Source organism: Procambarus clarkii, chromosome 11 (assembly GCF_040958095.1).
Source record: "Procambarus clarkii isolate CNS0578487 chromosome 11, FALCON_Pclarkii_2.0, whole genome shotgun sequence".
Lineage (NCBI taxonomy): Eukaryota > Metazoa > Arthropoda > Malacostraca > Decapoda > Cambaridae > Procambarus > Procambarus clarkii.
Window position 1 is genome coordinate 38,716,500 of NC_091160.1, and position 26,256 is coordinate 38,742,755.

At 46.5% G+C, this 26,256-nt stretch overlaps 1 protein-coding gene across 4 annotated transcripts in view; it reads left to right on the forward strand.

Annotated features, from left to right (window-relative positions):
- The first annotated feature begins 1,117 nt into the window (after window positions 1-1,117).
- Window positions 1,118-26,256, forward strand: part of LOC123758335 (alkaline phosphatase) — a 72,389-nt gene continuing 47,250 nt past the window's right edge. The window contains exons 1-5 of one of the 4 annotated variants that reach the window (XM_069322645.1): window positions 1,118-1,199; window positions 4,010-4,700; window positions 19,958-20,050; window positions 22,123-22,340; window positions 23,795-23,968. In XM_069322645.1, coding sequence (XP_069178746.1) covers window positions 4,601-4,700; window positions 19,958-20,050; window positions 22,123-22,340; window positions 23,795-23,968 — 585 coding nt within the window. In that variant the 5' untranslated portion in view covers window positions 1,118-1,199; window positions 4,010-4,600. The remainder of the gene's footprint in view (window positions 1,200-4,009; window positions 4,701-19,957; window positions 20,051-22,122; window positions 22,341-23,794; window positions 23,969-26,256) is intronic. The other 3 variants (XM_069322646.1, XM_069322647.1, XM_069322648.1) reach the window with 3 other exon arrangements.

A 26,256-nucleotide genomic window follows, 5' to 3' on the forward strand; every position in this document is an offset into this window, starting at 1 on the left:
TAGAATTCACATAGCCTAACCTACAACACCATTCTTAAAAGTGAAATTTAGATGTAGCCTAATGTATGTTCACCATTTTGGAAATCTATTTAAAAAGCCTTGCCTACAACACCATTCTTGAAAATAATTAAAAATCTTTGCCTAGAACACTATATCAACAGTGTAATCCACAAAGCCTATATAGTCTACACCACCATTCTTGAAATTGAACACGGTTTAGTTACTCACAAATCTTGTACAATCATATCTATGTTACATCAGGTTGTTAGTCTCAGTATACTGTAAATAATGTTACTTGGAGGAAAATGTTTCGAATCCTACATAATTTATTTATTCACTCCTTTACAAATGACGCTGGAAGGAGACTGAGCACACACTAAATGTTATAAAATAAGCAGTTTGGCTATATTGTTTTCTTGCGTAAATGAATTATGTATTTACACTTGTATTTTTGTAAACTAAATCAATTCAAAATGCACAACCATTTATGCAAATAGTTATTGATTGATTACAGATACTTTTCCCAAGCTACGCAGGCTGGCGGCAGGTTGAGTGTTCTCAGTACACATATGACTGACATAAAGTCTGCCTCAACTAGCAATAATCAACATAGCAAGACATAAAACACAGAGACCAATTGATTAAAAAACCGCGTGTCTCCTAAAAACCACAGTTGACATCTTTCTCCAAGGCCTGGAAGACCTGTGGGAATATTTCAACCTATACCGTTGATAGGTTAAGTAATAATTGTAAATAAGAAGCAATAAGATGCTTATCTTAACATACTAAGAAAGTTAGGTGAGGTCGGTGTTTTCTATGAAGCTTTTCTAGGTAAACTAAAATATTCACAATCAATTAGTATGTCACATATGCACTTATTAAATAAGCCAATATTGACTAAAAGCAAGTGCGAGAACGGGTTGGGGAATGCCACCTTTGCCTTTCCTTATACGCCTTCTTCTCATAAGCCATCTATTCAAACCCAGAAATTACAAATATCAAAGCTAGCATCCCTAGAACATACAACTAAAAAAAGAGAAACATGAAAGTATGCGTATATCCCGTGATGAGGTTCCAGGAGGTCAGAGCCACCTTCCAGCGCTGTTACTCAGTACATTCCCGACCAGTGCAGCAGGAGGTCGCGTCCGCCGCTCCGCCTCCGCTCTTCACTGCACTCTCAACTCTCCCTTTTCTTTGACGTGTGTTGAAGACTCCGGAATTAGCACCTGCTATTTAGTGTTATATTGCTCCAAAGAAAATATTCGAAGTGAATATGAAAGAGACTAAAGAAACTTTTCTTTTGTTCTTTGTCAACTTGGAAACTTTATAAACATTAAGGCAAAACTCACACTCTCCGATTGTCTGATTCACTGTGTTTTTGGTCGAGTTTTATCAATCCGATTCGTGTTAATCTTTGTTGCTGGGTGACAAGTGCGGGGTGAGTTAGTGACAAATATGGTGACAGTGACAAATGTGGATGACAATGACAATTGGAGGTGACAGTGACCATTCTGGGTGAATTTGTGATAAATGTGAGTAGCTAACGACAAGTTTGGGCGATAAATGTGGGTAAAAAAGTGACACGTTTAGGTGACTTTGTGACAAACGTGGGTGACAAGAGGCGGACGGGAGAACATGACTTGATGAAATACATTCACACACATTATAGTAGAGTGGATTATAGTACTGACTGCTTCTCTGGCGGCCTAGGTTAGGATCACAGGAATAATTTGTAATTCTGTTGAATCACGAAGAAGTTAACACGTGATGAACAATGTCAGACCACGAAGGAAGAATTAATTAAGTCAGGAAATTCCTTAAGTACTTTCGATTTTATAATACAACTTCAGAAGGACAGATTTACATTCTTCGAATTTATTTTATTAGTGTCATTATTATCTTTATATTATGAATGATATTATTATTATTAGTAGTAGTACAAATTATTGTTAGTTATTTTATTGTTTATATCAGGCATTTATTTTTCAACAAATGATATTATCAATGAGAGAGAGAGAGAGAGAGAGAGAGAGAGAGAGAGAGAGAGAGAGAGAGAGAGAGAGAGAGAGAGAGAAGAGAATGAGAGAGAGAGAGAGAGAGAGAGAGAGAGAGAGAGAGAGAGAGAGAGAGAGAGAGAGAGAGAGAGAGAGAGAGAGAGAGAGAGAGAGAGAGAAGAGAATGAGAGAGAGAGAGAGAGAGAGAGAGAGAGAGAGAGAGAGAGAGAGAGAGAGAGAGAGAGACACACACACACACACACACACACACGCTGACGTATATAGGAAATATATTTTATCCGGTTTTTACCACATTTCCTGTCACTGAATTATAAATGCTACAGTAACATAAAGTAACAAAGGTATAAGCCATTGGGACTAAGTAAATACTTCAACCTATACAAGAAATAAGAATCTCAGAAACATGTTTGCAAACAATGGTTACCCCTGGCTACTTGACGATAATTAAGCTGGGAATGTCTTAACAAAGGGCGTAACCCATTCTTCCCGTAGTTGTATTGCCGCTGGAAAGCTCTATTACCTCAATATTTCCACCGCCGGCCCATAGTACACTATATTACTTATTTATGATATTATTATCCAAGTTCTGCAGTTAATAGTAACCTCAGTCATCTCTGTAATTCGTAAGACATGCACTAAAGTTTGCAATTTTTGTAAAATCAGAAATTGAATCTTGACATCGTATCACATACAAGTATACCTGAGGTAGGTAATGTAGGTACCAGTCTGCATACATGACCCGCTCGGAAAGTTTATGAGAACATGGCCCATAAAAACGCACCACCACTCATTGCCTCAATTCTGCATTTTTTTTTTTTAACAAGCTTAGGTATACACAGCAATGTGCTGCTACCCTATTCTATCTGAAAGATTACACAATGTAGATCAAAAACTAGCTATAAATTCATCAAATATCGCCATCTCACAGGATGGTTAGTCATACATGGAATCAGCAAAGAAAATACCTGCCTCAATACAACAAATAAATTAAATTTGATTAAATAATAACTTTATGATTTTCATAAGAACTAAACACTGAATCATGGACATATTGACATATTATATTGTAATCATTTTTACCAGTTTCCACAAGATTACTATCAAATAATATTTTGTTTTATACCTACCAATCACGGAGGACCTCCTGACAAACCGCCAACGACCATCAATTTGAAACAATGAGTCGTTACGAGAACTTTTGTGCCAAAGAGATTTGTTATACTGTATTGTTAGTAGTTTCTCAGCGTGTCTCACGATTGTTAAATATTTATATTATTTCTTGAAGCTGATGTTCGTGGTCATAGGCTGCTGTACTGTTCATTCTTCTTGATGGTAGGTGCAGTATACATGAAGGGTTTATCCTCTCACTGACTGCACGAGTACATATGTTGGGAGACGGATTAATGTTGAGAATGTCAAGGTTTCAAGTGTTTGTTGTGGTGTAGATAGATGATGTCTGCCCGAAACGCTGCGCGTACTAGTGGCTTTACAAGAATGTAATTACTATGCTGTGTATCCTCACAATCCCAATGTACCTTCATGTATATAAATAAATAAATAAATAAATAAATAGAGGAGCGGCGACTCAACAGAGGCAAGTGTTAAAGAGAGAGACTTGCCGCACTGTAAGGCGGGTTTTGTGTTCATGGCGTCAGCTGCTCCTTGGTGCTGCGGCCAGGCAGTTGTTTTCTGTGTTTGGCTGTTGGTGGCGCCAGGTATAAATGTGGCGCGGGTCAAATGTGGCCCAATTCGTTGGTCGATTAGAGATATTTAGCTAGTGCTTTTATTTTTTTTTCATGTAACGAGAGATACACCTCCTGTTGATTCCAGATAAGTAATCTATCACTTCTCATGGGAGTATTTCTTTGGAACGTTCACTTTAGTCTTACGCTTCTCGGCACGATATTTACTGACATTACACACAGTGCGCAGTATTTCCAATATATATAGTAAATCGTGTTACGTACATTATATGTTAACTATTTTTGTTATAGATGCTTAGTCTCTGACCGACAGTTAAGTGTTCAAAGGATGACTGTAAGAGCTGGAAGATCACACTCGTATTATAAACATTTTACAGTAAACAATCTTACCAGGAAGTAGTGGCAGACACCACATGATAATTTTTTCCTTCGAACATCACCTCCTTCCTGAGACAATATTAAGAAGACCAGTGAGAGTGTGTGCAGTCAAGCCTCCCCACACGCCAACAGACAAAACAAAATTTATTTTTGCTGATTGGAGTTTTTGATGTTAATGGAATAGCCTAGCTTCGCCTGGCTCAGGGCTCCGATGTCACAGTTGTTGATGGCTCATCATTCCACTGACTTTATCACTTCTCGGTCTCCTACCCAAGTGTTCCTCATCTACCGCCTCATCAGGACCATCTTCGGGTCTCCTCAGCCGTCAACGTCTTGGTTATCTTGCTTCATCGTTACTCAGTTCTCATCGTGAGCGACGTGTTGGGTCCTCGCGCAGCCCTGCCTGCTGCCCGGCCGGATAGTGAAAGAAACAAGGCACCTACCAGACACGAGGCTCCAGCAAGTGGTGTGCAGCAGGTTGTAGTGTGGGAGTCGACCTCCACCATGAAGGCGGTGAAGTGCCTAGTGCTGCTGGTGCTGCTGGCCGCCCCTCTCGTCCTCTCTGATGTCAGAAAGCGACCCAAGAAGGACAAAGAACGAGCTGGTGAGTCAACACATCTTTTGTTGTATGTATAATGAAAATAATAATATGTATATTCATGAAAGGACACTTATAGTACACTGATTACCTCCCTAATATAGTTTGATACATGTTTTACAAGTCTAGTAAATGGAGAGCGTTTGGTTACGTACACCAGAGTGCATACAAAATACATGTAAATATTGGATTTGGCATCAGCTTGGTTCCTCGAGATTGTTTGTAAGTTCGAGTGGACTCCAGGTTGTGTTAGTATAACACCTGGTTATTCCTCACCACTCACTTATAACATCTAAAAAATTAACTTAAACCTAATGCTGCCACCATCCTTCGCTCTTAATGATATTAATTACATTTGATAATTACGGTTACTGGCGACAAAGGTATGCTAGTCAATACTAGGATGGAAATATTTATTATCTTAGGTCCCGGGCCCCTGACTGGGAACAGCAGACTAGGGCCACGCGCACCGCTCCTTACACAGACAGGAGGACGGGCTACCAAGATAATCCTCACTGCTCACTAACATTCAAATAATTATTTGCGCTTTTTCTTGATTCTGCACATTGATAATTACTTCTGATAAAGCAGGGAAAGGGCGTAATTTAACAATAATTGATATCGGCAATGCACTGAGGGAGGTGCTCCAAGAATATTTGAATCTAACAGCCTCATATTCTAAACATACACGCATAGGCAAGAGCAAATTGATACACATTATATATAAGGGCTTACAATGAAGTTTATTTCTACATTTTCCACTGAAATCCTATGCTCTCTTTTTCCCTAACAAGGCAAATAGAATGGTCGATGTTTGTGATGTTAGAAAATAGGGACAAGTTCTCAGTGTACAGGTGTGATATAATTCCCGTGGGAATTAACCATGAAGATGTGGCGTATGGGGGATGTGATTAGCACACCAAGCATTGGGGAACACTGTCAGAGGTGTGTGTGTGTGTGGGGGGGGGGGGGGGGACGTGAGCCACCACCTTACCTTCCTTGTGTGAAAAAGTCGCGGGCACTGTACTACTGTTCACGGGAGACATCTCCCGTCACGCAGGGTGCAGTCTCACCTCCACAGATCTCCAGTATGATCTATTGGTACTGGTAATGGCTCAAAAGGGCCACCACTTACGGGCTATTCATGCCCGTGCCACCTTTCGGGTGGCTTAATCGTCATCAATCATCAATCGTACTACTGTTAGATTAGTTTTGGCACATCGTGGTCCATGGGTAAAACGTGCGTCTAGGGTGCCCTTGGACGCTGGTTCGATTCCACTGCTGCCTTCCAAAGATTTTCCCTATAACTATATCATGTTATTGTGAATTCATTAAAATTAAAACTAATATCTGGGTGCAGATTATACACTCTAGGGTAATAACTCTAAGATATGTAAAATAATGTATTGTTTAACATTATTATAGATTGATGTATAACACTAAAGAGTGAATTTTATTTAGGTTATAGCGTTGTGGTAAATATCGGTTTAATTAGTGACAATTGTTATGCGATAACTATTTAGAAGCCTATTTCAGAGTCTAGCTTTCTCCATTGACATTGCATTTCTGATTTGGTTGAATCCATTCCCCACACCTGCACCATCACTGCCACTCCCCCTCCATCTCCCCGTCTCTCCCTGATCCCCACTCCATCCCCTGATGACAATCAAACACCAACCACACTTCCTAATTCCACCTCCAACAATATCTCTACCTTATATATAATACTTCCTTCCACCTTCTTCCATCTTGTCACAACCTAATCTACCCATTGAGCAAAGATGCCTTCTCCTCCTTCCAGTCACCAACTCAACCAGCCACTACCTCATCTATTTATTTATTTATATACAAGAAGGTACATTGGGTTTGTGAGAATACATAGCATAATATTTACAATCTTGTAAAGCCACGAGTACGCGCAGCGTTTCGGGCAGGTCCTTAATCTAACAGATAATTTTAAGTCTACACAGTTTGTTAGACCAATATGCAGCACCAGCCTGGAATCTACATCTTGTGAGGCATTAACCCAAAGTGATGGGGAAGTAGGAGGGTTAGCAACTAGATTAGTGCCAGCACTAATAGGACTAATCTATGAGGCTAGGAAGCTAGATCTTACAGCCCTAGATGACAGGAGAAACCACGGGAATATGATCACAATATAGAAGATACTGTGGGGAAAGAATAACGTAGACATGGATAGTCATTTTAAACAGAGAAAAAGTAGAACGAGATGTCATAATTGGGAGTTTGAAACGCAATTGAATCAAAGAAATTTAAAGAATTACTCATACCCTGTACGGGTGCTCAATAAGTGGTATAGAGTGAAAGAGGAATGAAGTTATAAAAGCCACATCCATCCAAAACTTTAAGGCCAGATTCGATAAAGAATTTGAACGTCAGAATAGTAAAAGTAGAGTGCAACAGGTACAACAAGGATAGTCACTGTAGGTGTGTACACACACAGACACAATTACATGTAACGAAATTCAAAACGGTATTCCTTCGGACGGATATGACAAGGGATGAGAGAACGAGGGCAGCAGACGCAAGGAATGAGCGCAGGGAGAGAGAAGGGAATCAGGGAACCTCAGCCCCAAACCTTACAATCCTAGAAGGGAGTGGGGAACCCTACACAAGCGGTTCAGGAGCCCCAGTGAGAGGAGCATCACCCCCACCTTCCATCCAATAGAATTCCCAACCCTTACCAGCCCCCCATTAAGTGCCCACCCAGTCTCTCTCTCCCCCCTCTCCCTTCTCCCCCACCCCCAAACCCTCCCCAGCATAATCTCAACCCGTGTGGATATGATAGAGCCCAGTAGGCTCAGGAATCTGTACACCAGTTGATTGACAGTTGAGAGGCGGGATCAAAGAGTCAGAGCTCAACCCCCACCAGCACAACTAGGTGAGTACACACACACACACACACACACACACACACACACACACAAACTTCGAACAGGCGGTGACAGGTATACAGAGAATGACAGAGAGGTGTGTGAAGAACTCAACAAGAGGTTCCAGGAGGTCTTCACAATAGAACAAGGTGAGGTCACTGTGCTAGGAGAAAGGGAGGTAAACCAGGCGGCCTTGGAAGAGTTTGAAATTACGAGAGAGGAGGTCAAGAGACACCTGCTGGATCTGGATGTTAGAAAGGCTGTTGGTCCAGATGGGATCTCACCATGGATACTGAAAGAGTGTGCAGAGGCACTTTGCTTGCCACTCTCCATAGTGTATAGTAAGTCACTGGAGACGGGAGATCTACCAGAAATATGGAAGACGGCGAATGTGGTCCCAATATACAAAAAGGGCGACAGGCAAGAGGCACTGAACTACAGGCCAGTGTCCTTGACTTGTATACCATGCAAGGTGATGGAGAAGATCGTGAGAAAAAACCTGGTAACACATCTGGAGAGAAGGGACTTCGTGACAAATCGCCAACATGGGTTCAGGGAGGGTAAATCTTGCCTTACAGGCATGATAGAATTCTACGATCAGGTGACAAAGATTAAGCAAGAAAGAGAGGGCTGGGCGGACTGCATTTTCTTGGATTGTCGGAAAGCCTTTGACACAGTACCGCATAAGAGGCTGGTACATAAGCTGGAGAGACAGGCAGGTGTAGCTGGTAAGGTGCTCCAGTGGATAAGGGAGTATCTAAGCAATAGGAAGCAGAGAGTTACGGTGAGGGGTGAGACCTCCGATTGGCGCGAAGTCACCAGTGGAGTCCCACAGGGCTCTTACTCGGTCCTATCTTGTTTCTGATATATGTAAATGATCTCCCAGAGGGTATCGATTCATTTCTCTCAATGTTTGCGGACGATGCAAAAATTATGAGAAGGATTAAAACAGAAGAGGACTGTTTGAGGCTTCAAGAAGACCTAGACAAGCTGAAGGAATGGTCGAACAAATGGTTGTTAGAGTTTAACCCAACCAAATGTAATGTAATGAAGATAGGTGTAGGGAGCAGGAGGCCAGATACAAGGTATCATCTGGGAGAGGAAATTCTTCAGGAGTCAGAGAAGGAAAAAGACTTGGGGGTTGATATCACGCCAGACCTGTCTCCTGCAGCACATATCAAGCGGATAACATCAGCGGCATATGCCAGGCTGGCCAACATACGAACGGCATTCAGAAACTTGTGTAAAGAATCATTCAGAACTTTGTATACCACATATGTCAAGCCAATCCTGGAGTATGCAGCCCCAGCATGGAGTCCATATCTAGTCAAGGATAAGACTAAACTGGAAAAGGTTCAAAGGTTTGCCACCAGACTAGTACCCGAGCTGAGAGGTATGAGCTACGAGGAGAGACTACGGGAATTAAACCTCACTTCACTGGAAGACAGAAGAGTTAGGGGGGATATGATCACCACATTCAAGATCCTGAAGGGAATTGATAGGGTAGATAAAGACAGTCTATTTAACACAAGGGGAACACGCACAAGGGGACACAGGTGGAAACTGAGTGCCCAAATGAGCCACAGAGATATTAGAAAGAACTTTTTTAGTGTCAGAGTGGTTGACAAATGGAATGCATTAGGAAGTGATGTGGTGGACGCTGACTCCATACACAGTTTCAAGTGTAGATATGATAGAGCCCGATAGGCTCAGGAATCTGTACACCTGTTGATTGACGGTTGAGAGGCGGGACCAAAGAGCCAGAGCTCAACCCCAGCAAACACAACTAGGTGAGTACAACTAGGTGAGTACATGACTTCCGAGATAAAAGGTCATTAACGCTGTCAAATATCTTCCCTCGCACAACTTCTGGTCTCAGAGCTCAGCTGACACTCTCTTAGAGTTATCCAATTGTGAAAGCCAACCGAAGGTAATACACAGACTTTTCAAATACATATTTTTAATTCTACCAAAGAAAAAAAAACAGCTTGCATCATATATCTTACACAATGGAGCTGAAATGCACTGAATCATTTCCAATAATCTGGCAAAGGAATGTTGCAGCAAGATCCAGGTTTAAACCGAAATTGCGTCAGAATTTAACGACACATAACTATCCTAATAATTGGTACGTTATGTTAGAAACGGCAGTAACATAATAGTAATTAGAGTTATTGCATTCAATAGTGGAATATCTGGCATCGGGACGCTCCGTTTTCTGTGGTTGAGTCCGCACAATAAAGGGATGACTTGCGAGAACCAGCGGCGCGAGACTTCCTGTCGCTGTTCAACCGCTCTGCAATGGTAATTGTAGCCAAAGCAATTTCCTGAAATAGTGTTGGTATTACTATCTAAAATAGGCAGCTAGAAGGTGGTTATTAGGCTCAATCTGTGACTTGCAGTTGAGAGCGTTATAGAGAGTCACGACGGAGCAAACTTTATATATACACACGCACGATGTTGTATATGAAGGCGCCGAGTGAAAGTAATCGCTTCCCTCCAGATAATAGTGCTAACAATATACCCGATGATAACGTAACCGACGGTGAGGTAATAACTGTTTTCTGGGTACACCGTTGTGCTATCTGCGTGATATCCTTGGGGCGATGTGCTATCGGGATAATATCCTTGGGGCGTTGTGCTATCTGGATAATATCATCGGGGCGTTGTGCTATCTGGATAATATCCTCGGGGCGTTGTGCTATCTGGATAATACCCTTGGGGCGTTGTGCTATCTTGATAATTCCCTTGGGGCGTTGTGCTATCTGCATGATATCCTTGGGGCGTTGTGCTATCTTGATAATTCCCTTGGGGCGTTGTGCTATCTGCATGATATCCTTGGGGCGTTGTGCTATCTTGATAATTCCCTTGGGGCGTTGTGCTATCTGCATGATATTCTTGGGGCGTTGTGCTATCTGGATAATATCCTTGGGGCGTTGTGCTATCTGCAGGAACAGCACGGGCTATGGTGAGCCCGTAGTGGACTTACCTGGCACAGGAGCGGGGCAAGTAGCACGGGCTATGGTGAGCCCGTAGTGGACTTACCTGGCACAGGAGCCGGGCTAGTAGCACGGGCTATGGTGAGCCCGTAGTGGACTTACCTGGCACAGGAGCGGGGCAAGTAGCACGGGCTATGGTGAGCCCGTAGTGGACTTACCTGGCACAGGAGCGGTGCTGAATGTTCAAATAGCCCGTAAAATGGTTGATGGTCCTCAGTTGTTGACGGGGATTATGAGCCTTCTCGGCTTGTTCAGCTCCCCCCCCCCTCCTGTGGGCTCACCTATTCAAACGATGTGTCGATTCAACGTCGATAATGTGGTAACGTTGATTCAGCTTTACTTGAGCGTGTTTTGCCCACTGGATGTCTAGCTCAAGGACTGACCGTCACCAGGATGCAGCTGTCAATATTTGACCTATATACTGCTAAGTCAACACAGACATTGAGTTTAATTAAGGAAACTATGCCCAAAACGTGTCGTCCTGCCCGGGAATCAAACCCGGGACCATATGATTGTGAGATTGATTGATTGATGAAGATTAAGCCACCCAAAAGGTGGCACGGGCATGAATAGCCCGTAAGTGGTGGCCCTTTTGAGCCATTACCAGTATCAAGAGCTGATACTGGAGATCTGTGGAGGTGCGACTGCACCCTGCGTGACGGGAGATGTCTCCCGTGTGATTATGAGAGGCGACGCCCGCGATATAAAACACTGCCCTACTGGACGCCTTCACCTGCTCCTGCTGCTACGTCTGCTCGACTACCTTTAGTGCTGGAGTTATCATCATGGCCTCGTGTCGACCTTGAAGTTAACGGATACGTCAACAGGATGAGTCTGTGTGGACACACGCGCGCGCGCCGGCTCATTAACATACACAAAAAGAGGAGTTTTATGAACAAGATCCTTTCACTGCTTGGGATGACCGTCCTCTTGTTCACACTCCGCTGGCTGGCATCTTGTCCCCTCCCCCCTCCCCGCCCCCCCCATACCCCCCACACACACCGGCGGAGTTTCCGGTTTCCCCCCCCCCCGAAAAGGTCATTCCTATGACCTCTCCTGTTCTTTAATATATGTAAATGATCTTATCGAGGGGACTGACTTGTTGCTCTGAGTGTGTGCCTCTGATGCCAAGGTGATGGGGAGGGTTAATACGGTGGAAGTATCCGGTAAATTTCATGATCACCTAAACAAGCTGAAAAAATGATCCAACAAGTGGCTACTAGAGTTTAACTCAAACTAGTGCAAAGTAATGAAGCTAGGGTGGGTTAGGAATAGGAGGAGAAAACAATCTTAGAATCAGACCGAGAGAAAAACCTTGGGTTGATATACTCAACCTGTTCCCTGAGGGCAACTTGGACCGAATATCATCAGCGTCGTTTGTTAAACTGACTCACATAAGAGCTGATTTTAGGGACCTGAAAATTACTCATTCAGTGCCCTGTATACGCGGTAAATCAGAGCAATTTTCTTGAATATATAACACCAGCCTGTGGTCCTTATGTGTGTGTGTGTGTGTGTGTGTGTGTGTGTGTGTGTGTGTGTGTGTGTGTGTGTGTGTGTGTGTGTGTGTGTGTGTGTGTGTGTGCGTGTGTGTGTGTGTGTGTGTGTGTGTGTGTGTGTGTGTGTGTGTGTGTGTGTGTGTGTGTGTGTGTGTGTGTGTGTGTGTGTGCGTGTGTGTGTGTGTGTGTGTGTGTGTGTGTGTGTGTGTGTGTGTGTGTGTGTGTGTGTGTGTGTGTGTGTGTGTGTGTGCGTGCGTGTGCGTGTGTGTGTGTGTGTGTGTGTGTGTGTGTGTGTTTATGCATGTACTCTCACTTAAATCTCGTACCTTATCTCGTCAAACCTAAACGGGAAAAAATCGAGAGGTGTGCTACCAGACTTACAAATTAGAAGTGTGTGAGTTATTAGAAGTGTGTGAGTTATGAAGAAATACCAATGGAAACTAAGAAGAGTCAATGGAGACATGATTACTACATGCAAGATCCACGTGAGAATAGACGGGGCAGCCAAGGATATTATATTTGGTATGACACGAATACTTTGACACAGGTGGAAGCTAACTATCCAAATGGACCAGAAAGTTACTAGGAATAATTTTTCGTGTCAGAATTCTGAACTCTGGGAAATTACACAGAAGTTGATAGAAAATAGAGAGGCACGACCAGAGAAGAGGAACTCAATCTCCACCAGCTCAATTAGTTGAGTATTAAGTGAGAGTACATGCATAAACACACACACAAACACACACACACACACACACACACACACACACACACACACACACACACACACACACACACACACACACACACACACACACACACACACACACACACACACTGGACTGCCAAAAAGCCTTTGATACAGTACCGCACATGAGACTGCTGTTCAAGCTCGAGAGGCAGGCGGGGGTGGGGGGAAAGGTCCTAGCATGGATAAGGAACTACCTAACAGGAAGGAGCCAAAGAGTTACGGTAAGGGGCGAGAAGTCGGACTGGCGAACAGTAACAAGTGGAGTACCACAAGGATCGGTGCTGGGACCAATTCTATTTCTTGTATATGTTAACGACATGTTTACAGGCGTAGAGTCCTACATGTCGATGTTTGCGGATGACGCAAAGTTGATGAGAAGAGTTGTGACAGATGAGGATTGCAGGATTCTCCAAGAGGACCTGAACAGGTTGCAGAGATGGTCAGAGAAATGGCTACTGGAATTCAACACGAGCAAATGTAAAGTTATGGAAATGGAACTAGGAGATAGGAGACCAAAGGGACAGTACACAATGAAGGGGAACAGCCTACCTGTGACGACGCGCGAAAGAGACCTGGGTGTGGACGTAACACCTAATCTATCTCCTGAGGCACATATAAATAGGATAACGACAGCAGCGTACTCTACACTGGCAAAAGTTAGAACATCATTCAGAAACCTAAGCAAGGAGGCATTTAGGGCGCTTTACACTGCCTACGTGAGGCCAGTCTTAGAGTATGCCGCCTCATCATGGAGTCCCCATCTGAAGAAGCATATAAGGAAACTGGAAAAGGTTCAGAGGTTTGCAACGAGACTCGTCCCAGAGCTACGAGGGATGGGGTATGAGGAGCGCCTGAGGGAACTGTGCCTTACGACACTAGAAAGAAGAAGGGAGAGGGGGGACATGATAGGAACGTATAAAATACTCAGAGAGATTGACAGAGTGGACATAGACGAAATGTTCGCATGGAATAGTAACAGAACGAGGGGACATGGATGGAAGCTGGAAACTCAGATGAGTCACAGAGATGTTAGGAAGTTTTCTTTTAGCGTGAGAGTAGTGGGAAAATGGAATGCACTTCAGGAACAGGTTGTGGAAGCAAATACTATTCATAATTTTAAAACTAGGTATGGTAGGGAAATGGGACAGGAGTCATTGCTGTAAACAACCGATGCTCGAAAGGCGGGATCCAAGAGTCAATGCTCGATCCTGCAGACACAACTAGGTGAGTACACACACACACACACACACACACACACACACACACACACACACACACACACACACACACACACACACACACACACACACACACACACACACACACCTGACGTCAGAGGGTGCCATTAGCAGCATAGTCAGCAGCGTGTGTAAACCTGGCACTGTTGACCCTGTCATGGTCACTAACCTTGACCGAGAAGTCTGGCAAGAGATATAGACAGCTTCACCAGCCTTGACCGAGAAGTCTGGCAAGAGATATAGACAGCTTCACCAGCCTTGACCGAGAAGTCTGGCAAGAGATATAGACAGCTTCACCAGCCTTGACCGAGAAGTCTGGCAAGAGATATAGACAGCTTCACCATTAATGGATCCCACATCTCGGCAGATAATCACCGCCAATTTATTTAGTTTGGTTCTGGGAGCCTGGCAGCTGGGTGGACAGCGCTTCGGATTCGTAGTCCTGAGGTTCCGGGTTCGATTCCCGGTGGAGGCGGAGACAAATGGGCAAAATGTTTCTTTCACCCTGATGCCCCCCTGTTACCTAGCAGTAAATAGGTACCTGGGAGTTAGACAGCTGCTAGGAGCTGCTTCCCGGGGGTAGAGGTCTGGTCGAGGACCGGGCCGCGGGGACACTAAGCCCCGAAATCATCTTCAAGATAACCTGTGTTTGTGGCATTACTAGTCCTCCATAGGGTGATAGATAGGCCTTAAACTTAACACTAAACCAAAAGAAACCTCCACGATGTTGTATGCAACGTTGGTGAGACACACTTTTCAGTGTGCAGCTCAGTATGTATTGGTATTTGTATTTCACAAAAAAACTAAAGGACAGACGGGAGAGTGGAGACATGATAACGACATTGAAAAATCCATAGGTATCGACAAAGTGCACAAAGCAGCGTTGTTCAAAATGAGAAACAAAGGTCCAGGAAGATGTGGATGGTCATTATGGACGGAAGTGAGCCACACAGACACAAGGTTTTCAGCATAATAGGTCGTCAATAGATGGAACGGTCTGTAAGGACATATTGTAGCAAATTTTGGACACAAAATTTGCTATTTTGTGCACTATAGCAAAAACAAAATACAGTAAGATAAAGGAATTGAGTTATTGCATTATGCAATAGATAAGTGTAAATGGAGGGCTCAGGAGGTGAGGGTGGAGAGCTTTACCTACAAGTACATCAAGTTGAGTGCGCTACAAGCAGGCCAGCGGACAACTTGCTACAATACTTGTGTAAAGGAGGAAATGTATATGTTTATCTCTCAGAATGTTCGGTAATACGTTTATTGTTTGTGATGTGTGTCTATGTATGTATTAACACGATGTGTTGCACCGAACGGGTGTACTGAACGGGGTGAGAATAGCTTGAGCTACCTCATCCCTTTGTGTGTATTTTAGTTTATTTCAATAAACTTATTTCAATTTCAATTTCAATTACTTGCTACAAGTCCCAAGCGGCGCCAGGGTAGCCTACTCCCCCGAGCCTCGCCACCGATTTCGTTCGGTTTCCAGTCGTGTCTAGGGAGAAGTGATAGGACACCAATCCTTAACTGTTCGCCCCTGCTCTCCCAACAGTAACTGGGGACCTGGTTGTTAACCAATCGGCGGGTGTGTTCCAGGGAACTACTACTAGCATAAGGGATATCTTGAGCTACTGGAAGGGAACGCCGCTCTAAAACATACTAAAAGGACTCAAAAGCCATCTCCTCCTCTACCCACCCGTGAAGAACAAAAAAGTTAGGCAAGAAAAGGTTCAGAACCTGCAATGGCTTTAGTGTCACATATTGATGTTAAATGTGATATATAGACCTTCCTCGCGACGTTATCTGAGGACCTGAGGATATCTTATAGTTGTGAAGTGATAACTTGATGGTCTTATCATAAAATTATAATATTTATTAATTATAACGACGCAAAGAATACCAATACGCGGACTATTAAACAACTTGACTCAGGCAGGAACAGAATGTAAGGCCACAGGTGGCATTTAGAAGCAGCGGTCCGCCAGAGGGATGTGTGAGGAAGTTTTAACTCAGTGTAGGAGTGACGGCCACCTGCAGGAGGAAGTGACGGCCACCTGCAGGAGGAAGTGACGGCCACCTGCAGGAGGAAGTGACGGCCACCTGCAGGAGGAAGTGACGGCCACCTGCAGGAGGAAGTGACGGCCACCTGCAGGAGGAAGTGACGGCCACCTGCAGGAGGAAGTGACGGCCACCTGCAGGAGGAAGTGACGGCCACCTGCAGGAGGAAGTGACGGCCACCTGCAGGAGGAAGTGACGGCCACCTGCAGGAGGAAGTGGTGGCCACCTGCAGGAGGAAGTGGTGGCCACCTGCAGGAGGAAGTGACGGCCACCTGCAGGAGGAAGTGGTGGCCACCTGCAGGAGGAAGTGACGGCCACCTGCAGGAGGAAGTGACGGCCACCTGCAGGAGGAAGTGACGGCCACCTGCAGGAGGAAGTGACGGCCACCTGCAGGAGGAAGTGACGGCCACCTGCAGGAGGAAGTGGTGGCGCCACACACCGGCCGCAGCTTAACAAACACACACAACCAAGACCCTTGAAGGTCAGTATTGTAACCCTTCCGGGCCCTGTACTCTCATACTGGCTTAGCGCTTTCTCCTGGTAAATACACACACATGTAGATATGATAGAGCCCAATAGGCTCAGGAATCTGTACACCTGTTGATTGACAGTTGAGAGGCGGGACCAAAGAGCCGAAGCTCAACCCCCGCAAGCACAACTAGGTGAGTACATGCTACTTGGGGGGCCTCGCGGCTCAGTGGACAGTGCTCTGAGGTCGTAGTCTTAAGGGGCCCGGATTCGATCCCCGGCAGAGGCAGAAACAAATGGGTAGAGTTTCTTTCTTTCACCCTGATGCCCCCAGTTCACCTAGCAGTAAATAGGTACCTGGTTAGACAGCTGCTACGGGCTGCTTCCTGGGGATGTGTGTGTGTGTGTGTGTGTGTGTGTGTGTGTGTGTGTGTGTGTGGCGTGTGTGTGTGTGTGTGTGTGTGTGTGTGTGTGTGTGTGTGTGTGTGTGTGTGTGTGTGTGTGTTAGAGAGAAATATACGTAGTAGACATAATAGAGGACAAATAAATTAGTTAGAAAGGCGGGGTCCAAGAGCTAATAGCTCGATTTTGTAGATACAAATAGCAACTACACCCACCCACTAACAAACCCAGAAACACCTTCTGTCAGTGTAAATATTTACTAGTTCATCGTTATACGCTTGGTGGCGTTTAATATTGTGGTGGTGTTGGTGTTACAACCACTTTGGTGTTTGGTGAGTGAGCCGGGCACACACGCGGGCTTCCTGCTTGCCTCCCTAGAACAGCCCGTCCTCGACTCAAGTCCATTACATCCAGCGGTCTACCCCACAGACGCATTCAACAATTTTATCATTTATTTTATCAATTTTATCAATTTTATCATTTCATTCAAAACGGGAATTTTCTCAAATATAAATTAATATCATAATATATTAGCATATTGTGCATATATAGGGATAGATTAGGTCAGGTGTTTAGGTTCTGTTGGCGATTATTTGTATTTGTAGTACGTGGGTGAAGCATTTATAGCGTTGTGGTTCGAACAAAATTCGTCAGAGAAGCACTTGTTCCGGAAGTGTTCGAACGTCAGCAGTTGTGAGTCGTCAGCCCGTCCTCCAAACAAAGATCCCAAAAGTGATTCCATGCACCCGCCAAACCCCCTGTTTATGAATGAAAAGCGGTTTACACACGACTCACAACTGCTGACGTTCGAACATATCCGGAACAAGTGCTTCACTGACGAATTTTGTTCGAACCACAACGCTATAAATGCGTCACCCACGTACTACAAATACAAATAATCGCCAACAGAACCTAAACACCTAACCTAACCTATCCTATGCCTATATATACACAATATGCCAATACATTATAATATTAATTTATACTTGAGAAAATTCCCGTTTTGAATGAACAGCATGTTAAAATTTATGAATGCGTCTGTGGGGTCGACCGCTGGATGTAATGGACTTGAGTCGAGGACGGGTTGGAGTCGTGTGTAAACCGTTTTTCATTCATAAACAGCTGAGGTCTGGCGGGTGTATGGCATCACTTTTGGGTCTTTGTTAGGAGGACGACCTGCATGGAGTCGTCAAGCATTTACGCAACCACTTACGGAACCTTTATAACTTTCCTCAATTATGGCGGCTTTGTTCACATTTATTAAACAATTTAGGAGCTTGGAAACTTCATAACTCAAGGCTATTATTGGCTTGAATTCAATGAATACAATGGCTTGAATTCACTAGCTGTATTGGAAGAGAAACATCTGCAGGACAAGTGTGGGCAAAAAATCAGATAGCTAAGGATGGCAGAGCCCGGCCTGCGGCTCACAAAGACCCCCAGGGTAAGGCTGAGGAACTAATCCACAAGTGGAGTGATGCAGCATCCTCTTCCTCCCTCCCTCCCTCCTTGCAGAAGTAAGCAGGGAACAGCTCCTGCGACATAATGACAGAAGAATTAGGATAACAAGAGTACTGTCTAGTGATGACGAGTATGGCCAACCGATCATAGCCCAGGAAGTAAAGGGCGCTATGAAAAAGGGTAAAAGTACAGCACCTGGTGAAGATGGCGTATACGCAATGCACTGTGTGAAGTGTCTGGGAATCCACTACTCCACCTGTTTAACAAGTCATTCCTAAGTGGAGTGTTGCCTCACACAATGAAACACGCAATAATGTTTCCCATAGCGAAGCCCAATGACCCCTGGCAATTATAAACCTCTCATGTCATGTAATGGCTTAAAGAGCCCGTCCTCATTAAACAAGACTAAATACTTGTTAATCCAGGTGCCAAACCCTCTTGTTTACAAACAGTTTACAACGGATGAGGTTCGACTATTTCTCGGAAACTGCCCCATCCAACACGAAATCAAACCTTATCATATTAATTTATAATTGAAGAAAATTTATACAGTATTATGAATGAACAACATCTTAAAATTGACAAAATGCGTCTTTGGGGTGGGTCGCGGGATGGAATGAACAAAGGCGGACGACTTTGTTTTTGTTATTCTTGACCCCCCTATCGCTGGCCTTGAGGACCGGCGCCATCTTGTGACCCCCTCCACCCCACGGTGCAGTGTTCCCATCATCTACGAGGCAAGGGAGAAATCAGGTCACATGGGGTCATGGCCCCGGACCCATGAGAAAGATGTGATAAAGAAATTACCTGATTATCAGAGGAAATGTGGTGGGGGGGGGGGGGGGTAGGGGGTCAATCTACTGAGGTAGGGGAGACAATTGAAGGCAGGGAACCCCGTTTTCTGTGCTAGTTAACCAAGGTTGTTATCAACCAATAATATAATATAATAGCTCTGGGTATACCCTACAGGGTATATGCAGGGTATACCCCGCTTCGGTACACCTCTGGCGGTACACACGATCCCCCCCCACCCACCCTTGACGTCTGGGAGCGTCTCTGGGAAGACCTCTGGTGGTCCTCCAGGTTTACAACGCCAATATAAAAATACTTCAAATTTTATAGTCAATACAAATAAATTACAATTATATGTTCTTTATTATTAACATTATTGATTATGTAAATGTTACAATTTCTTTTTTTTTAATCTCATAGATTACACCACCAACTTCAAATTTCACTCGACAAAAAGAATGGGGAACACAGATACACCGAGAGATGAATGTCTTTTTTTTCTGTGTAAACTGTACCCTGAGAGTTTACTTTAGTCCACCCAGCAAGTCCCATAAGCTTGCTGGTTGGTCAATAACGTATCGTGGTGGCCTACCAACCTCTGGGGGTTGTGGAACCTCCAGAGGTTGATAGGCCTTAGGCCCAGGACCCGTCTTGACACTTGACTGACGCAAATGTTGTTGTTCTTCCCTCAGGTGACGAGGACTTCCACAAGAGCCGGAAACTGCAGTACAAGAAGGCCAAGAAGGGCTCCTCCTACGATAAGGTGCCCTTCATAGATAAGGAAGGTCAGTACATAAGCCTCTATAGTGACTGTTGAAGCTGGCCTCGATGGGGGCCATGTCTTCATACCCATCCTGTGGGTGGTAGTGGACCCCCATACTCATCCTGTGGGTGGTAGTGGACCCCCATACCCATCCTGTGGGTGGTAGTGAACCCCCATACCCATCCTGTGGGTGGTAGTGGACCCCCATACTCATCCTGTGGGTGGTAGTGGACCCCCATACTCATCCTGTGGGTGGTAGTGGACCCCATACCCATCCTGTGGGTGGTAGTGAACTAATCATATCATGAAGTTATATAAATATTTCAGGCCCTCAGCGTTCTTCCTCGCCAGGTTCTGGGATCAAGATCCCTCCCAACACACACACATATGCCACACACATCTGACTTCAGTACCACTGAAAATGCCTCTCAGTAAACCATATATTACGTTAAGAAACACCTTCCTCACCAGAGCACCCTTGAGTTTATATAACATTTAAATATACTACGAGGCTATTCCATTGCACGAGATGAAACACACCCCATACATACACATACCTAGGTGAGTACACACCCATACACATACACATGTTTATACATAAGAACGGCCTTTAGAAACTTGTGTAAGGAATCTTTCAGAACATTGTATACCACATATGTCAGACCAATCCTGGAGTATGCGGCTCCAGCATGGAGTCCATATCTAGTCAAGAATAAGACTAAACTGGAAAAGGTTCAAAGGTTTGCCACCAGACTAGTACCCGAGCTGAGAGGTATGAGCTACAAGGAGAGACTACGGGAATTAAACCTCACGTCACTGGAAGACAGAAGAGTTAGGGGGGACATGACCACCACACACAAGATTCTCAGAGGAATCGATAGAGTAGATAAAGACAGACTATTTAACACAAGGGGCACACGCACTAGGGGACACAGGTGGAAACTGAGTGCCCAAATGAGCCGTAGAGACCTTAGAAAGATTTTTTTCAGTGTCAGAGTGGTAGACAAATGGAATGCATTAGGAAGTGATGTGGTGGAGGCTGACTCCATACACAGCTTCAAGTGTAGATATGATAGAGCCCAATAGGCTCAGGAACCTGTACATTAGTTGATTGACGGTTGAGAGGCGGGACCAAAGAGTCAGAGCTCAACCCCCGCAAGCACAATTAGATGAGTACAATTAGGCAATTAGGTAAGTACACACCCATACATACACAATCTCACCCAGGTGAGTACACACCCAGGTGAGTACACACTCATACATACACACACCCAGGTGAGTACACACCCAGGTGAGTACACACTCATACATACACACACCCAGGTGAGTACACACTCATACATACACACACCCAGGTGAGTACACACCCAGGTGAGTACACACTCATACATACACACACCCAGGTGAGTACACACTCATACATACACACACCCAGGTGAGTACACACTCATACATACACACACCCAGGTGAGTACACACTCATACATACACACACCCAGGTGAGTACACACTCATACATACACACACCCAGGTGAGTACACACTCATACATACACACACCCAGGTGAGTACACACTCATACATACACACACCCAGGTGAGTACACACTCATACATACACACACCCAGGTGAGTACACACTCATACATACACACACCCAGGTGAGTACACACCAATACACATACACACACCCAGGTGAGTACACACTCATACATACACACACCCAGGTGTGTACACACTCATACATACACACACCCAGGTGAGTACACACTCATACATACACACACCCAGGTGAGTACACACCAATACACATACACACACCACGTCTGTATAACAGAAACTTCGTTATTTACCTGAGTTTACCTTAGGGCCACCATTTCTCTAGTCGTTTCGACGGGGATAGGAAGCCGGCGGCTGGTCGAAGGTCCATCCAAGATCCGTAAGAATTTTCTCCAGATGGATTTGAATAGAAGTAAATGTCTTGGCATTGACGCCTTCAGCGGGTAGGAGGTTCCACGGGTTCATAAACCTACGGGTGAAAAGGCATCTCATGTTTTGTTTGACTAACACAAGGACCGTCCCTCGTGCCCTGACAGACCAGGTATACTGGCGGCAGAAGGCGCAGAAGGCCCTGGAGGAGCAGCTGCGGGTGAGGCCGCAGGTGGCGCAGGCCAAGAATGTCATCCTCTTCCTGGGCGACGGCATGTCCGTGGCCACCGTCACCGCCGCCAGGATCATGAAGGGCCAGAGGACCGGCAAGTGGGAGCACGAGGACCTCGCCTGGGAGACCTTCCCCTACTCCGCCATCATCAAGGTTGGTGCACCAGCCTGCTTCACGGCGGCGGCTGGCGCCCGTGTTAGTGGCTGGGTGTGCTTGGCAGGGTCTGGGTATGTTTGTTTGTGGCTGGATGTGCTTGGCAGGGTCTGGGTATGTTGGTTTGTGGCTGGGTGTGCTTGGCAGGGTCTGGGTATGTTTGTTTGTGGCTGGGTGTGCTTGGCAGGCTCTGGGTATGTTTGTTTGTGGCTGGGTGTGCTTGGCAGGCTCTGGGTATGTTTGTTTGTGGCCGGGTGTGCTTGGCAGGGTCTGGGTATGTTTGTTTGTGGCTGGGTGTGCTTGGCAGGCTCTGGGTATGTTTGTTTGTGGCTGGGTGTGCTTGGCAGGCTCTGGGTATGTTTGTTTGTGGCCGGGTGTGCTTGGCAGGGTCTGGGTATGTTTGTTTGTGGCTGGGTGTGCTTGGCAGGCTCTGGGTATGTTTGTTTGTGGCCGGGTGTGCTTGGCAGGCTCTGGGTATGTTTGTTTGTGGCTGGGTGTGCTTGGCAGGGTCTGGGTATGTTTGTTTGTGGCTGGGTGTGCTTGGCAGGCTCTGGGTATGTTTGTTTGTGGCCGGGTGTGCTTGGCAGGGTCTGGGTATGTTTGTTTGTGGCTGGGTGTGCTTGGCAGGCTCTGGGTATGTTTGTTTGTGGCCGGGTGTGCTTGGCAGGCTCTGGGTATGTTTGTTTGTGGCCGGGCGTGCTTGGCAGGGTCTGGGTATGTTTGTTTTGCTCCTGGGAGTATGGGTTCGAGTCACTTCTGGGGTGTGAGTTTTCAGTCGCATATAGTCCTGGGGACCATTCAGGCTTGTTCGCATATATATATATATATATATATATATATATATATATATATATATATATATATATATATATATATATATATATATATATATATATATTGCCTAGTAAGAAAAGTTTTCCTGAATTTATATATTTTTTCGATTTTTTTTCTCATGAAATGATAAATCTATAAATTTCATTATGAATAAGTTAGATGCAACTCCTTACGGTCTTCTAAGCACGACTTGGCCCCCTTGAGTGTGTCTTGGCTTTCATCTTAAGTTGAACTGTGCAACAAAACAAAGAAACTGGTCTGAGATGCTGATGTAATGGGCTCTCACAAGGCTGTACTAAGAGTTCTTGTCTGGTGTAAATTAGATTTCAAAGATGTATTGCAAGTTTTGTTTCTTCCTCATGTGACATCTGTTTGTCTTACCTGTGACACCTGTTTGTGTCACCTGTGACACCTGTTTGTCTTACCTGTGACACCTGTCTGTCTTATACCTGTAACATGTGTTCGTCTCTTCCGTGACATTGATGACACCTGTCTGTCAAAGCTGTCACACCTATATGACACTTGTTGCTCAACTGCGACGCGTGTGTGTCTCAGCTGTGTGACACGTGTGTGTGAGACACGTGTGTGTGTGTGACACATGTGTGTTGTGTGTGTTACAGACGTACACGGCCGACAGCCAGGTGGCGGACAGCGCGGCGAGCGCCACGGCGTACCTGTGCGGCGTCAAGAACAACCGAGGCACCATCGGCGTCGACGTCAATGTCGACCGGGAGAACTGCACCGCCCAGCAGGACGCCGCCTACCACACCCACTCCATCGCTAAATGGTTCCAGGTACGTCCTGCCCCTCGTAGATTCACCTACTGGGAGCACTCAAAAAGTTTCAAGCAGCACGGGCTATCGTGAGTGGACTTACCTGGCACAGGAACAGGGCTGTGGCCACCGACAGATTGATTGATTGGGTTATTCATGGCCGTAATTGGGTGGTTTAATGTCAATCAATCAGTCACAAGGAGGTTCCAGGTAGGTCCTGACTCGTGGCTAGTGGTCCAGGCACCTGGCGAGTCTGGCCGGGCTGTGAACCGGAGTATATGAGAAAAAACGCTTGGCTCACTTTCTTTGTTTCCTGACACGAGCAGTGTAAAAAAAAAAGATGGTGAAGACAAAGGAAATGAGGTGGGGGGGGGGGGGTACGTGTGGTGGTGGGGAGGGGGGTAGCTAGGTGTGGTGGTGGGGAGGGGGGGCAGGTGTGGTGGTGGGGAGGGGGGTAGGTGTGGTGGTGGGGAGGGGGGGCAGGTGTGGTGGTGGGGGGGCAGGTGTGGTGGTGGGGAGGGGAGGCAGGTGTGGTGGTGGGGAGGGGGGCAGGTGTGGTGGTGGGGAGGGGAGGCAGGTGTGGTGGTGGGGAGGGGGGGCAGGTGTGGTGGTGGGGAGGGGGGCAGGTGTGGTGGTGGGGAGGGGGGCAGGTGTGGTGGTGGGGAGGGGGCAGGTGTGGTGGTGGGGAGGGGGGCAGGTGTGGTGGTGGGGAGGGGGGCAGGTGTGGTGGTGGGGAGGGGGGCAGGTGTGGTGGTGGGGAGGGGGGCAGGTGTGGTGGTGGGGAGGGGGGCAGGTGTGGTGGTGGGGAGGGGGGGCAGGTGTGGTGGTGGGGAGGGGGGCAGGTGTGGTGGTGGGGAGGGGGCAGGTGTGGTGGTGGGGAGGGGGGCAGGTGTGGTGGTGGGGAGGGGGGGCAGGTGTGGTGGTGGGGAGGGGGGCAGGTGTGGTGGTGGGGAGGGGGGCAGGTGTGGTGGTGGGGAGGGGGGCAGGTGTGGCGGTGGGGAGGGGGGGCAGGTGTGGTGGTGGGGAGGGGGGCAGGTGTGGTGGTGGGGAGGGGGGCAGGTGTGGTGGTGGGGAGGGGGGCAGGTGTGGTGGTGGGGAGGGGAGGCATGTGTGGTGGTGGGGAGGGGGGCAGGTGTGGTGGTGGGGAGGGGGGCAGGTGTGGTGGTGGGGAGGGGGGCAGGTGGGGAGGGAGGGAGGCAGGTGTGGTGGTGGGGAGGGAGGGAGGCAGGTGTGGTGGTGGGGAGGGAGGGAGGCAGATGTGGTGGTGGGGAGGGAGGGAGGCAGGTATGGTGGTGGGGAGGGAGGGAGGCAGGTGTGGTGGTGGGGAGGGAGGGAGGCAGGTGTGGTGGTGGGAAGGGAGAGAGAGGCAGGTGTGGTGGTGGGGAGCACAGGTTCACAGATTACATCATGGAGTCACCACAGGTGACCAAGCAGTCACCTTTGTTGCTAGCCTGCAAGGATGCCAGATACAAGGGTGATAACGGCAAGGATGCCAGATACAAGGGTGATAGAGGCAAGGATGCCAGATACAAGGGTGATAGAGGCAAGGATGCCAGATACAAGGGTGATAGAGGCAAGGATGCCAGGTGCTATTGGCTATTGGGGTAGGCCTACCTCTGGCCAGGTGTCAGGATAGGCCTACCTCTGGCCAGGTGTCAGGATAGGCCTACCTCTGGGCAAGAGTTACGTGCTAGCCGCCACAAGACACAACTGACACCATCACCACTCACCACCAGACGTCAGGGACATCTCCACCTCACCAGTGAGAGCTTCTACGGAACATTCTTGGCGCGAAAGTTTGAAGCTCAAAAACACCAATATCAAACAAATCCATTAATTTATCATTTGCTAGTATGGAACACTTTCACCTATTACTTACTGCTATGGCAAAAAAGTTGTATGCTAAGAATTAATGTGTGAAGTGTGAGATTAGACAAGTGCTATGGCGGGCTTGACGTTATATAAGGAAGTGGTGAGCCACAACCTTGGCACCGGTGGACGTCTGGTGGCAGCCTTGGCACCGTTGGACGTCTGGTGACAGCCTTGTGCACCTTTGGACGTCTGGTGGCAGCCTTGTGCACCGTTGGACGTCTGGTGACAGCCTTGTGCACCTTTGGACGTCTGGTGGCAGCCTTGGCACCGTTGGTCGTCTGGTGGCAGCCTTGTCATCGTTGGATGTCTGGTGGCAGCCTTGTACACCGTTGGACGTCTGGTGGCAGCCTTGGCACCGTTGGTCGTCTGGTGGCAGCCTTGGCACCGTTGGTCGTCTGGTGGCAGCCTTGGCACCGTTGGACGTCTGGTGGCAGCCT